The 13,786-nt window shown below is 52.9% G+C and overlaps 1 protein-coding gene across 3 annotated transcripts in view; it reads right to left on the bottom strand.

The window, feature by feature from the left end:
- Positions 1-13,786, bottom strand: part of LOC119104453 (2-oxoglutarate dehydrogenase, mitochondrial) — a 53,456-nt gene that overhangs the window by 21,028 nt on the left and 18,642 nt on the right. Inside the window, exons 1-2 of one of the 3 annotated variants that reach the window (XM_037228155.1) lie at positions 5,269-5,366; positions 68-280 (exon numbers count right to left, since the gene is read on the bottom strand). In XM_037228155.1, coding sequence (XP_037084050.1) covers positions 68-280; positions 5,269-5,310 — 255 coding nt within the window. In that variant the 5' untranslated portion in view covers positions 5,311-5,366. Of the gene's footprint in view, positions 1-67; positions 281-5,268; positions 5,367-13,786 lie in introns of those variants that run through there. The other 2 variants (XM_037228154.1, XM_037228153.1) reach the window with 2 other exon arrangements.

The following is a 13,786-nucleotide window of genomic DNA, read 5'->3' on the forward strand; positions in this document are numbered from 1 at the left end:
CTCCTGATGTCTCCTTACACCTCCTGACGTCTCCACCTGAGCGACCGGCCGCCGCTCCGGTCCTCACCTGATAGCTCCTAATGACGCCCACCACGCTGAGGTGATCGGCGATGGTGTTCTCGCTGACGGCCATGCCGGGCAGGCTGGCACGGCCACCCTTCGGCACGAGCGCCGACACAGGCAGCGAGTTGGCAGACGGCGCTGCCAGCGACGGCGGCGCGATATAGGCGGCGCCCGGCCCGGCGCCGCCCGCCGCCCGCGAGAAGTACGCGTCCCACGACTGCGGAGAGGAGAAGGCGGGGTGAGGGGCGAGGCAGATGGCGCGGTAAGAGGGGCGTGAGGGGCGGGGCGGGGCGGAGCAGATGGTACGGTGGGGGGCGTGAGGGGCGGGGCGGGGCAGATAGCACAGCGAGGGGGGCGTGAGGGGCGGGGCGGGGCGGGGCAGACGGCGCGGTAAGGGGGGCATGAGGGGCGGGGCGGGGCAGAAAGCACAGCCACGGAGGCATGAGGGGCGGGGCGGGGCAGACGGCGCGGTAAGATGGGCGTGAGTGTCAGGTCGGCGCGGGTCCTCCGGCGCGGTGACCGGCGGCGGACTCCCCAGCCGCTCCATCCGGAGCGAACCACCGGCTCCTCCGGCGCAGACCGACGAATGTAACAGCACACAGCTGGCCACATCACACCCCGTCCACACAGCACCGCCTGCGCTCGTGACCGGTCGTCACGCCACAACCCGGCAGCCCGGCACGGGACAGCGCGGCCGTACGGCAAGAGCTGGCACACAGTAACGGCTGTTGTGTCGTCAGCACGGTCACGTGAGCTGCACTGGAGCCGCCTTACCGGCTGTCGTGACGGCCAGGTCCCGGATGGATAAAAACACGATAAAGTCTACGCCGCGAGTATTTTTCGCGTGCCACACATGTGGATATATACCAGCACACAGAGTGGTCTTCGACTGTTTATTTGGAGGGGCCCCTTTCAGCGGCAGAGGATCGAGCCGGCGGCTCTGTTCGTTGAGCGGTTGTGATACGGCGCGTCATGCTGCTGGCAGCACGTCACCATCACAGACCGTCGGATGCTACAACAGCCACGGTCACGCCGAGCGATGGGCCTGACATGCCACTGTGGCCCAGGCATAAAAGAAAACAGTAACTTCGACGAGGCATTTCATAAACGACGGCCAGGAACCATAAGCGGGGTGACCGCCGATGCGATGAAGTTTTAGGAATAGGACGAAATCCAGAGCACCACATATGGGACTAGAATTGCACGACGAATGTTAAGTGATATCCCCGTCCTTAAGGATCTGACTAGCGAGCTTTATGACAGGCTAACGATAGCGCGGGGACGTCCACATAGATCCATGAAACAACCACATAGCTTACTGCGACCGTCTTGATTTCTAGAGAAATAGGCAGCACAGCACACGAAACGTAATCATCTGAATCCTGCTGCATAAAATAAGACATGTATAGTAATTGGCACAGGTATCGTCAATATCAACTCAGCTAACAACTGACTCGTTAATTCTGCTTACATGAACACATGAAATGGCATTATCGCTAATTTGATGACGGTAGTTCAAAAGTTCCCTTCATAATACAGCACCGCATTTCAGACAACCGCTGAGAGCGAGTCTAGTCAATCCTTGCTCGCACGCCCAACCTCCCAGCCGGCGGACGGTGTCCCCAACAATAGAGACCCTGCCACCGATCGGCCCGGCAGACCACGTGACGGCGGCGGCCGGCCGCGGCACACACCACGTGACCGGCCGCTGGCGGCGGCGGCGACCGGTATTTTTACATTGGCACTGGGCCGGGCCGGGCCGAGACAGCTCGCAAGTGAAGCACCGACCTGACCCGACCGACCGGCCGACCGACGGACCGACGGACCGACCGACCGACGGACCGACGGACCGACGAGCCGGCGCAGACAATGGCCGAGCAGGGCACGCGCGACCGGAGGCGGCCACCATTCTGCACGCGACGACCGGGCCTGGGAGCACGTCCGGCTGCAGCAGACAATGCCCGTGCCTAGCAGATCAACCGCCTGTTTGGTTTCAGCACTCTCAGCGCTGCTTGAGGAGTATGAGTCGTATTTTTGTGACTTGTTTTTGCTGCCGTGTTACTTATTACGATGTCTGTCAACGATGAATCATTCCTCCGTAGACAGGCTCAAGTTGTTTTATGACCTAATGTAAAACCTGGAGTACGTTCTCGGCTGTTTTATTGCCCAAGTCACGATGTCGCAACGACGCCAGAACACCAGCCAGCTGAGCCGGAAACACCGCAGTCATAACTGGGTCATCCCCGGGCGGCCTGTACCAGTCGGCGGGGGACGGTGCCCACAGTCCGACCCGCTTCACCACAGCCCCGGCGCCTCACGGCGGCCGCCCACGCCGCCCATGCCGTCAGCGGCCGGCCCCGCCTCTGCGGCGTTATCTGGCGGCGGTGACCTGGCCTTCGGAGGCCGGGCCGGGCTCTCCGGAGGCGGGGCACGTCCGAGGTCACGCCGCCCTCCGTCAGGCGGCGCGACGCGGCCCGGACAGGGGCCTGGCGCAGCGCCCAATGTCACCACGGCCCGGACGCGAAGGGAGGGAGCGCCGGGGAGCTGGCGGGGCGGCCGCCTCAGCCGGTCACCGCTGAACACCCCTCAGCCTTACACCCCTCAGCCTCAGCCTCAGCCCCAGCCCCAGCCCCAGCCCCAGCCTCAGCCTCAGCCTCAGCCTCAGCCTCAGCCTCAACCTCAGGCCCAGCCTCAGCCTCAGCCTCAGCCTCAGCCTCAGCCTCAGCCTCGTCGTTACACATACGCACGCCTATCGCGTGGCTGATCTCACCATCGGACGTGCCGAACGCCCCCGGGGAAGTCGGGGCCGCCGCAGCGGTATCGCTAAATAGCTGCCGTGCGAGGCGTCGACTGGACGGCAGCGACGCTCGGCTCCCCTTCCAGCTCTGATCGCTCAACGACGTCGGCCACGCTGGGCACTCAATGCGAAGCCGCCCAACCGCCCGCATAACGCTGTGTACGGCTGAGAGCTGGCGCTGAGACCGCTTACGATCCCTGTATGGACCATCAGAGGCAGCCAGCAGCCAAGGTCGGTCCATATAAGCCGCAGGAAGCAGCATTGCTGCCGCGACATCGTCAATCATCAGCGGAAGCCTTCAGTCTCCCGGACGCCTTCTGATAAGGAGGGAGTGTCAAGCTTCGTGAGCGATGTAAGCCCTCTTCTACCCTCCGCCGGCGGCCACGCAGAGCCTCTGGCGCCGGACAGGGACCGGTCCACGGCACGAGTGGCGCCGCGACACTATCAGCGCCGGCCGGGAGCTCGCGGCCCGGCGACGGCTCGCTCCGTACCCCCCGCCTCGTCCCACGCCACGCGCCGGCCGCCGTCGCCCGGCCTGCGCCAGCTGACACCGGCCGCCGGGGATGGCTGACAGCTGGCCGGCCCCGGCCCGGTAGAGCGCCGCCTCCGCTCGGGCTGTCCCCGCGGCCGACGACCGCGTGACTCTGTCGCAGGCACCGACTCTGCCTGCACTGTGGCGCACAGTGTCGAACTTAGAGATTTCGGGTGGATAATGACGCTTGAATGGACGATTTTCATCCGTCAGTTTTAGACTCGCCACAATTTCAGGTTGACAATCAACAACTTAATTATTCGCTGACTGCACTTTCCTTTGCGCCTGTGGTGGATACCTGTCTATATCCGTGGCATCTTTTGCTGAGGCGGTTTTGGCACAATGACCTTCGTGTGGCACGTGCCTGACCACTTAAACCGCGCGCACTCGCTGGCGGCTGTGACGCCGGGTGCCACTGCCGGCATCCACGGCAGGTGGCCTGCTCGGTCTGCCTGTTCACCGTCCTCCAACAGGTCGCTTCAGGCAGGTTCCCCTAAGGCGAAACAGATACCTCCTCCCGGCTACGGGCGCGCCTCGCGTCGGGACCAACGCGGGGCGATCGGTGGTAGAGCAAGCCATTCGCTCCCAAGATACAAGGGAGGCTGATACACTGATAGATAGATAGACAGTATGTGGAGTAGAGGTTGGCATACTTGCGATGGAGTTGGTACAAGTTGTATACATTGTATTATGCATGCTAATGCTAGGTTTTAGTTTGCAATGACGAGCTACAACAACTGAAAAACCGAATGCAAAACTGAGTTGATGCCAGAAAACCAGACCGTACTAAGGTCTGAGTTTTACTTATCAAAGTAAACGTCTTTGATGTGACCGTACACAACAGACCACGGGCAAAACAGCCCCGAAACCAGGCCACATTCCAAAGGTCCAAAGTATACGCCAGAGTTCAAATAGATCATCTGCCAACATAAATATTGTTATGCCGACCAGCTCGTGCGAGGTCAAGGTCAACCCTAGACACGGTGGAGCCGACAGCACTGGCAGCCGTCCTCAGACATCACGCCGTGTGTATCGTAACTCCGCTCTCCGGCGTGGTGAGTAGGGTGGCCCAACTATTCAGACATCGCGCCGCGTGTATAGTGACTCCGTTTTCCGGCGTGGTGAGTGGGGAGGCCCAACCGTTCAGCCATCACGCCGTGTGTATCGTAACTCTGCTCTCCGGTGTGGTGAGTGGGGTGGTCCAACTGTTCAGACATCACGCCGTGTGTATCGTAACTTTGCTCTCCGGTGTGGTGAGTGGGGTGGTCCAACTGTTCAGACATCACGCCGTGCGTATAGCAACTCCTCTCTCCGGCGTGGTCAGTAAAGCGGCCTAACTGTTCAGACATCACGCCGTGTGTATAGTAACTCCGCTCTCCGGCGTGGTGCGGTGGCCCAACTGTTCAGACATCACGCCGTGTGTATAGCAACTCCTCTCTCCGGCGTGGTGCGTGGGGTGGCCCAACTGTTCAGACATCACGTCGTGTGTACAGCAACTCCACTCTCCGGCGTAGTGAGTGGGGTGGCCCAACTGTTCAGACATCACGCCGTGTGTACAGTAACTCCGCTCTCCGGCGTGGTGAGTGGGGTGGCCCAACCGTTCAGACCTCACGCCTTGTGTATAGTAACTCCGCTCTCCAGCGTGGCGAGTGGGGCGGCCCAACTGTTGCACTCAGTCCATCCTAGCCGGCCGGGTCCCGACGGCGACTACTGGTGCTGGACTACAACACGTCTCAACTGTCATGGCGCCCCACGCGGCACGTGTGCCAGACTCCAAGACTCCAGTGGCCGGCCAATGATCCCCATAGAACAGCGTGCGTCCCACTGGGCGGCCCGGTGACGTCACCGGACGCGCCGCGGGCGTGACGTCACTCACCGCGTGCACGGCAGCCGGGTCTCGCAGCCACTGGACGTACATCTCCTCGACGTAGCTGGAGGATGTGCCGTTGATGAAGGGTTCTGCGGCGGCGGCGCTGGCGGCCGGCGGCGGCGGCGCCGCGCTCCGGCAGCGGGCCGGGGTGACGAACAGCGTCGGCAGCTGCCGGCCCCGCCAGCCGGCCAGCTGCAGCTGCAGCTGCCGCAGCGTCCGGGCTCGGTGCATGGCCGGCAGACGGCTGATGGGGGGTGGTCGTCAGTCCCGCACACAGGAGCACAGGCTAGTGATGGAGGCAGGGACACGAGAACAGATGGGGAAACACAGGTATGGAGGCCGAGACAGTGGCATATGCAGGAGTGGTCAAGGACACAACAAAACAGATGCAACCAAAGGCAAGGATGCTGAGACTGGTGCAGTGGTGGTGGCAGAGATGGAACAGGAAGTGAAACACAACAGCAGTAACCAATGGAAAAAACAATACACAGGAACAGAAATTGATATATCCAGGGCCAAAAATATTGCCAAGATGAAGGTAACTAGTAAAAAAGATGTAAGAGAAACATAATACGAAACAAACACATAAGGGTAGCTAAAGCCAAAGTCTAAAGCTAAAGTCTGTCCCAGAGGCCCAGTTGGTTAGAGCGCCTGCATTCCGATCCCCCCACCCGTGGCAGGGTGGGCTCCAGTCGCTTTAGGATGCTCCCTATTTGCCCTTGACAGGTATGGCCTGCGGCCGCTAGCGGTCCCGCTAAAGATCAGCTGATGTCAGGGGGTGGGACAGACCCTACCGAGCATTGCGGCATGTTAAGCTTTCGCCACTAAATTCTGCTGTTGCCTGGAATTGTGTGATTGGATGGTGGGGGTCAGGGCTCACACAACAAGCACTGCTTAAAGTGAGCACTGATCCCAGAAATCCATCCATTCAAAGGGTTTGGGTCAAATTTCTAAAAAAGAAAAAAAACATAGATCAAACAGACAAAGCTACATATATTAATGCACATAGTCTTGTCTCCAGCCCTTGTCAGACACATTCATGTAACATAATAGAAGATAGCCACAACAACATACTTAGATACAACATAACTGTGGCACTGAGTGGAACAAAGCAGTATTGCCATCATTAACAGCTTGGTTAAGCATGAATGCATTTGCTTTTCTACAGAACCTCATCATTCGGAAAGGCCACAATAGGTATGGCAAGAGAAAATGACATGGCAAAGATAACAGCAGTCAACATACAACTATAAATTGATGGGACTAACAGCTCTGCCTGATAACGTGCTTTTTAATTCAAACTGAGTTACCAGCAAGACAATTCTAAAATGAGAACAGCAGCAGTGATGTTCTATTTTCAATGCATATCCCAACTGCCCTGGCAGCCAATTTGTATTATTTTCTCAAGCACTGTCCATACTCCCTCCAGAATTGACTTGGCACTCCCAATTCTGACTGAGACCCCCTTTTTAAATATTACTAAACTTTGGAAGGAGGCTATACATTACACAAATCCCCCATTTTTGGACATGCTTTGGATCCTAATCACATGCTGCTCAGGTATAAAATGACTTGGTAAATGATGCAAATATTTTAATGACATCAAGTAAGGTGTGGCAAACCCATTGATACAAATATTTTGGGGTTGATAGGCTGCCAAACAGTCTCAGCCCTAAAACTTTGTATGCAAATTGAAACACCTCTTTATTGGGATTCCCAACAGTGGTATTCTTAATATTTTCAGTTCAGCTGCATTTATATGAGGACTTTTTAACTGTTACCATTTGGAACACCTTCCATCTTACCACAAAACCAAATTTCCTTACAGCAAGAGTCCTTTTCTACCAAGCCATGCGCACAACCAGGTCCCCCCATGAGAAACCAGATGTGTCAACCACATGCATGAGGCAAACAGCTTATATGTCACCGCATGCAATATTTTTAATGATGGTATCATAACAGTGTAAATGAAAGCAATGAAATGGCAAATTAAACATACGCCAACTAGGCATTGTCCTACTGTTCCAAATCCCAAGACATTGACTGCACATCCATTATGAAATCAATGCTGAAAAATTTGTGTTGTTCCTCTAGACTTGGGGTCACAACGTAATAATGGGCCCAGCATTTTGATAGCCGATGAGCATTAGCCTATCGAGAGCACCCAATGACGTATGACAGAAGTTCCCAATGAATTTTTCGAGGATGTTGAAGCGACAGCCAGATGGCTTCCTCCTTACAAGTATCACAACAAGATCAGTTAGGCCCATATGCCTACTTACCGGTTATAATATGCCAACCAGCTGCAAAGCGATACTTGAAACGGCCACCTCCCGCGCACCGCAGACCCCTCCCCGGTCGATTTCGTAAACAAACTGACTGCCTAGTGCCTGTGAGCTGAAACGGTACCTCCTGGCAGGCGTCACACCAATTGCGGCGAACATAGCAAACTGCGCCATTCTTGGAACAAGCGGAGTACCATTTAGTTTTAACTGGAGCTTTCAACGACACTGTACAGCGATTTGTTACCAGTATGAAGCCAAGCAACGATGGTAAGCCATGCTTACGTGTATGTCATTTTGAAATTGGATGACGGTGAGAAGTGGACCAACCAAGAGGATGTGCGTTATGTCGCTTCAGTGACATTCGACGTTATGACATGGAAAACAGGGCCTGAAATCCCCATGATTTTCAATAAATGATTATGTTTGCGTTGGCAAGAAATTCATAGGTTACCCAAGTAAGTTCGGAGACGCCTCAGCGCAGGTCATGATAAGGCATTGTAGGGACTCTTATATGTGAAAGGTAAACCAACCTACAAATTAATGGTATTTTTAACATCTGCACCATCTCGAAAATGCAGGAGCCCTTCCAAAGCTGCAATGCAATGCCAAATGTTTCCTCAACTTTCGGCACTAATAGTACGTCATCACAGAAAGTATGACGCCTACGTTGATACCTAACTGTTTAAAATGCAGCGGTCTTTGACAAGGTATTTATGGTTTGCATTTATGATGTAAGAGTGAGACATCATGTGACTTTTCATGACGTCATGATAGCCACACCAGAAGTGCTGGCGCGGCGGAAAACTATTCCCTTTTTTACACTTCCACTTACCAGAATTATGCAAGCAATGATCACCAAAGTGGTTCCAGAACAAATTGTGGAATGGCGTTAAGCTGATATTTGACAGAATGCGAAAGACTGAATGATTTGTGTTGCCATGCAGGGGTTTTGTTGCCATGCATCCAGAGGGTGTTCCATGAGGTCATGCCCCCTGTGCTCCCATGACATTTTGATGCCCCTTCAGGGCACTAAATATCTCATGGTGAAGTCGCACAAAAATGTTGATTTTTGGCCAACATCACCTTTGTTTCAAGGGGCATCACAACTGACCACACAATTTTCATTTTTGAGAGGCGCCAGATTCCTGGGCCACAGCATAATGATACCCAAAACCTTCATTCCCAAGGAACACCAAACTCCATGGGCACAACTCGGCCTTGTTTCCCACCTTAAACATACATATATAGGTATATATATATATATATATATATATATATATATATATATATATATATATATATATATATATGTATAAGGTTGAACAACAGGCGACGACTGCGAAAAGGAACGTATGGCTCGGAGAAGTAACCAGCACCCACTGGAGCTCAGCTGACGCACAAGAGCACATCACATTGCATTCCCTCGTGATCGGCTTTTTATCTAGATTTTTGAGAAGAGCGCCGGACTGGTATACCTATTTGTGACGTCGATCTATAAGGCGCGCTGCCCTGCACAGGAATGATGGCAGAACGTTTGCATGTGGTAGGACGGCTGTATCGTTTCCCACGATGAAAGTGGACAAGTCTTACCGTGACAGCGCCAAATGCACCACTCGGTACCTAGTGTTCGTGGATGCTAAAGACGCGCTCTGCCAATGCAGGTGCAGTTTGCGGGGTTGCCCATGTACAATGCATTTTGACAAGGACAATCTAAGGAAAAGAACATGTCCGTTTACAAATCTTGTCAGAGTGCTATCAGCGTTTAGGCAGTACAACGCTTCATTTCACTTGGCTTTCTAGTTCATGAATCACAGGTAGCATGCCCGTCTCTTTTCTGAGCTTTTGTGCTAAGAAAAAGGCTAAAGCTGGCAAACTGTTTTTTTTTCACACGAAATCACACTTCTGTAGATTTAGATTTCGGGCGAGTTTCGGGTACAGGTGCAGAAGCAGATGTGTTTCCACCAAAGGTCCACAGTAGTTATTACACTTCACCTGGCACGAAATATTGACCTAAAATAATCAGGGGAGAATCTGCCTCTCATAGCAACTCAGCACGCCGCACATACGGTGAATGCAAGCAAATAAGACGTCAATGACGCCTAGAACGTGTTCTTTAAGTGCAACGAAATGACGAATCGCGCGTATCAATACCTCAACAGTTCAACATTACGACCCAGCACAAGGCTGTGGGACCCCGCCGGCACTGGTTCACGTGCGAGGCCGTGTTATGTGTCCGTTTCGGCTGCTTTGTTTGTACAGTTCTATTGCGCCAGGTCCAGTGGAGCAGATTATACGTCGAAAATTACCTGTTGTGATCGCACGCTGGCAGGAGTTTACGGTGTGTTAACGACTAGCTCTGTCACTCGCATTCAGTCAAGCTAATGTATGACATTAGATGTGCAGTGTTCCTACAACACGGTCTCTTCTCGGAAACCTGAAATGCTAGACACATTTTCAATGTCTAAACATGAGCAACGAATTCCCGATTGGCTAACGACATTTGGAGCCATTACGCGACGTGCCGAAGGGATATGCTCGGAGAACCTTGCAGGGGAAGGGGATTGGGGTAACTGTATTCGGGGTCACATCGCGGCTGGACCACCCCACACACAACGGCGAACTGCCGCACGCAACGCTGACAGGGAGACTCCCCACCCCACGCGCCCAAGCAGCACCTCTTGTACTCCTTCCAAGGCTCATTCCCGCAACACGACCTGCGAGCGACTGGCGGGTGCCACCGTGACGCACCGCCACGAGCCGTGATTGTTCTCCTCACTCAGACATGAGTCATCGCCCCACTCGTCTTGAATGCTGACGCACTGACACGGGGCACGGTCCACCGCTACAGTAACATGGATCCTCTGTCGGGAGAACTAACTATCTAATGGGAGAGAGTTGGAACACTTGTATTCACCCGTGACAATCTAACTGCCACTGGCGTTACTGGCGCCGGTCCTCCATTGGCGGCATGGGTGGCGCCAATAAATTTTGCTTGTGGGGGACAGCGACGGGGATGGCGTTAGCCACGGGAACCTGAACTTTGGGGCAGCAGCCCTCATTTCCGAATCATCTCAGTTCGGAGGGAGTGCTCCACATTTGTATGGGGTTTTGAACTGAACCAACCATCTTCAAAATAATTCGGTATAGCTCGTAGCCCTGTCCTGAGGACATAAACCCTTATTTCTGAGCTACACGCGGGCGAAGATGTGCATACTATTTCGGGGAGACCATTTGAAGGTTACCTAAGCATCCACGACGCTATAGTACCGTCACCGAAATCCTGTCATTCTGTTAAGCATGCGGCAATCAAGGTCAAGTAAAATATAATTGTCAAATTTGTCCTAGCTGGCTTTCGTGAATTTCAGATATAACGGTCGTCAATTGGCGCTCAATCAATGTAATGCGAGGTACCATGACGAAATCAAACGATAACATATTGAGAAACACGCTTACTCAGTAGAGGTATTGTGTGGTCAAGAGCAGTGTTTTCTGTTCAAAATTATATTCATATTATGTCTATTATATATATATATATATATATATATATATATATATATATATATATATATATATCAATAAGTGAGCTTATTTCATCATACCTGATCTTTGCTTTAATAGCTTTAAATGCGGAACGTTCCACTTAACCTACCAAACCCCTGCGTGCCTTATTGCGCTAAATGTCTAAAATTGAGTGCTTCGACTATCCCCCAGCTATAAAATCATGTTTTAATTGAAATACTTCTTCGGTATGATGTGCGAACAGTGCCCGTAAACTTTGGTGCAAACTATGATGAACAATATTGAACGAAAATTTATGTCGTGACGCCTACAATTCACGTTGATTGCTATACACATGGGATTGAGCTTAAAAGTAAACAGAATCAGTTGGATACCATCAAAAGTGCGCAATGTACAACAATGATGGCAGGGATGAGCTGGTTTAGATTACTGACTTCTGGAATGTGTTCACCAGCAATAATCCGTTCATATGCACTTGCTTAGTCTAATTTGTGGGTGTTGCGCACTGTTAAAACGCGTAAATAAGATAAATGCATATCCCGTCAACAGTGTGCCCCCCCCCCCCCCCCCAAGAACAATTGGAAACCCCAAGACCAATAGGGACGGCCTTTGGCTGGTCCAGGGCGCCGCGACAGCCGCAACAGCAAAATGGCTGCCGTCAACAGCGTACGGCCCCCCGAGCAACTGAGAGCAACCTAAGCCAGTGGGAAGGTCCCTGTCCGATCAGGAGTGTCTGACAGGTTAATTTAAGGGGCCCCGACCGGAGCGCGGGACTCTTCAAGCATACGGGAAGAACCCAAGACTAATGCGGAGGGTCCCTAAGCGATCGAGAGAGTATTGGCGGATGACGTATAGCCCCCCCCCCCCTCCCCCAACAGCGTAAGGTCACTTGAGCCAGTTGACGTACCCAAGACCAATGCGGTGGGTCCCGGCGTGGTCGAGAGTGCCCGGGCAGGTCAACAGTAAGGCTCCGAAAAGAGTGCAGGTCCTCTGCAAGTGAAATCAAATGGACAGAGCTCTCGACCGATGTAGAGGACCCCTGAGAATTGAGTGTTTCGGTGAGTCAACTTATATGAACCCTGCAACAGTGCAAGATCACCCGAATAAATGGCAAAACCTGAGACCAATATGAGGGGCTCCGGAGAGACCGAGAGTAACCCAGCAGGTGAGGGGCTCCGGAGCAACGGAGAGTAACCCGGCAGGTTAACACATGGGCGCTGAGGCTTCGAGGTGACCGAGGTGACCGAGGTGAGGCACCGCAATCGCGCGCTGAGGCTTCGAGGTGAATGTTAAGAAACCATGGAGGGACCTCTGATCAATGAGGAGTGCCCAGCAGGTCAACACATATCGCTCTGACAACAGTGCAGGACCCTCCGAGCACGTGCAAAGACATCACGGCGAACGTGAGAGGCGGATTAGCCATCAGAGTACCTCAGCAAGTAGACACATGCCCCCCCCCCGTAGCAGAGTAGGTTCCCTTCTGGAAGCGTTCCAAAATTCATCCAGTGTTCCATTATTCCATTATTCCATTGTTCCAGTGTTCCATTTCCATCAATCATCCGAATAGAACAGGTGTTCTTATTTCATGACGGAGCAGGTCATGACGCGCCATTAAAAGCATTGGGCGTTCACTCGCCCTTCAAAGTCCATCGCTCTTGTGCTGGTTCGTTGATTACTGCTGATGCTTCTTTTGCTGTTAGCGTTCATGAACTTAAAAGCAACGCGTTTCAACACTGGTGTGTTGTCTACAATGTGTCTTATCGTCAGACGGTATTTCTGTAACTTTTATTCCATGGCATCCACCTCAGCTTGCTTCCGAAATAATGACGATTTATCTCAGGATGTAAATATAAACTAACGCTACTGGAGTCCTGGCTCTTCAGCGGTCCCCGCACGCAATTCGTTGGCGCTAATCCGTCGCCCTTTGACCCCGACCCAGACATCTGACCTACCCAGCCCAGCTTTCAAGCCTGAGGCGCATAGAGACTGGTTTGACAGCCGCCCGGTTCGGTGCTGATTGGCCGATTTTGAGCAAGGGGAGGGGCCACAGGCAGTGAGCCCAGAGGCGAGGTGTTATAGCATGAAAAGTATCGGCATCCCTGCCACCCAAGTGGCCGAAAATTAGAACGCTGCCTTCTGGACGGCCTAATCAACCGTAAAACCTCCCTATCCACCTCCTCGCGATCAGCAAAGAACTGCTTGTCGGCTTATGGACCCGACCCGTTCGCTTCCAGCTCTCCTTGGTCGTCTAGAGGCCCAGAAACGTCCTTTTTTTGCCTTTTGTGTCAAAAATATGCGTTCGTTCGGCCGCTTACGTACTCATTCGAAGCCCATGGCTCCTGGCCATGGCTCCATGGCCCATGGCTTCGATTCATGGCTCCTTGTCCCCTTTCACTCTTCTTAATCGGTCATTGATCTGATCACCCTTCAGCAGCGCTATCGAATGCACGCGGTCGCACTCTTCGCGCGCGATTTTAAACATTTTACAATTTGGTTATATAAATTGAAATAAGGCATGTGATCAACGTTATGCGCTAACCTGGGTGAGATAGCTAGATTTGTGTCGCAAGCATCTAGTAAAAACATTGATAACTTGATGAAATAGTACAACACAGGTGGCAACGCATATCATTTCACTGAATACGGAGCATAGCATGGGACCATACTGAACGCTGGAGACGTTTAATCCAACGCACATATTTCGCTTGCGATACCCGTAC

The sequence above is a fragment of the Pollicipes pollicipes genome, unplaced genomic scaffold (assembly GCF_011947565.3).
Source record: "Pollicipes pollicipes isolate AB1234 unplaced genomic scaffold, Ppol_2.1 Scaffold_6052;HRSCAF=7182_pilon_pilon_pilon, whole genome shotgun sequence".
NCBI classification, from domain to species: domain Eukaryota; kingdom Metazoa; phylum Arthropoda; class Thecostraca; order Pollicipedomorpha; family Pollicipedidae; genus Pollicipes; species Pollicipes pollicipes.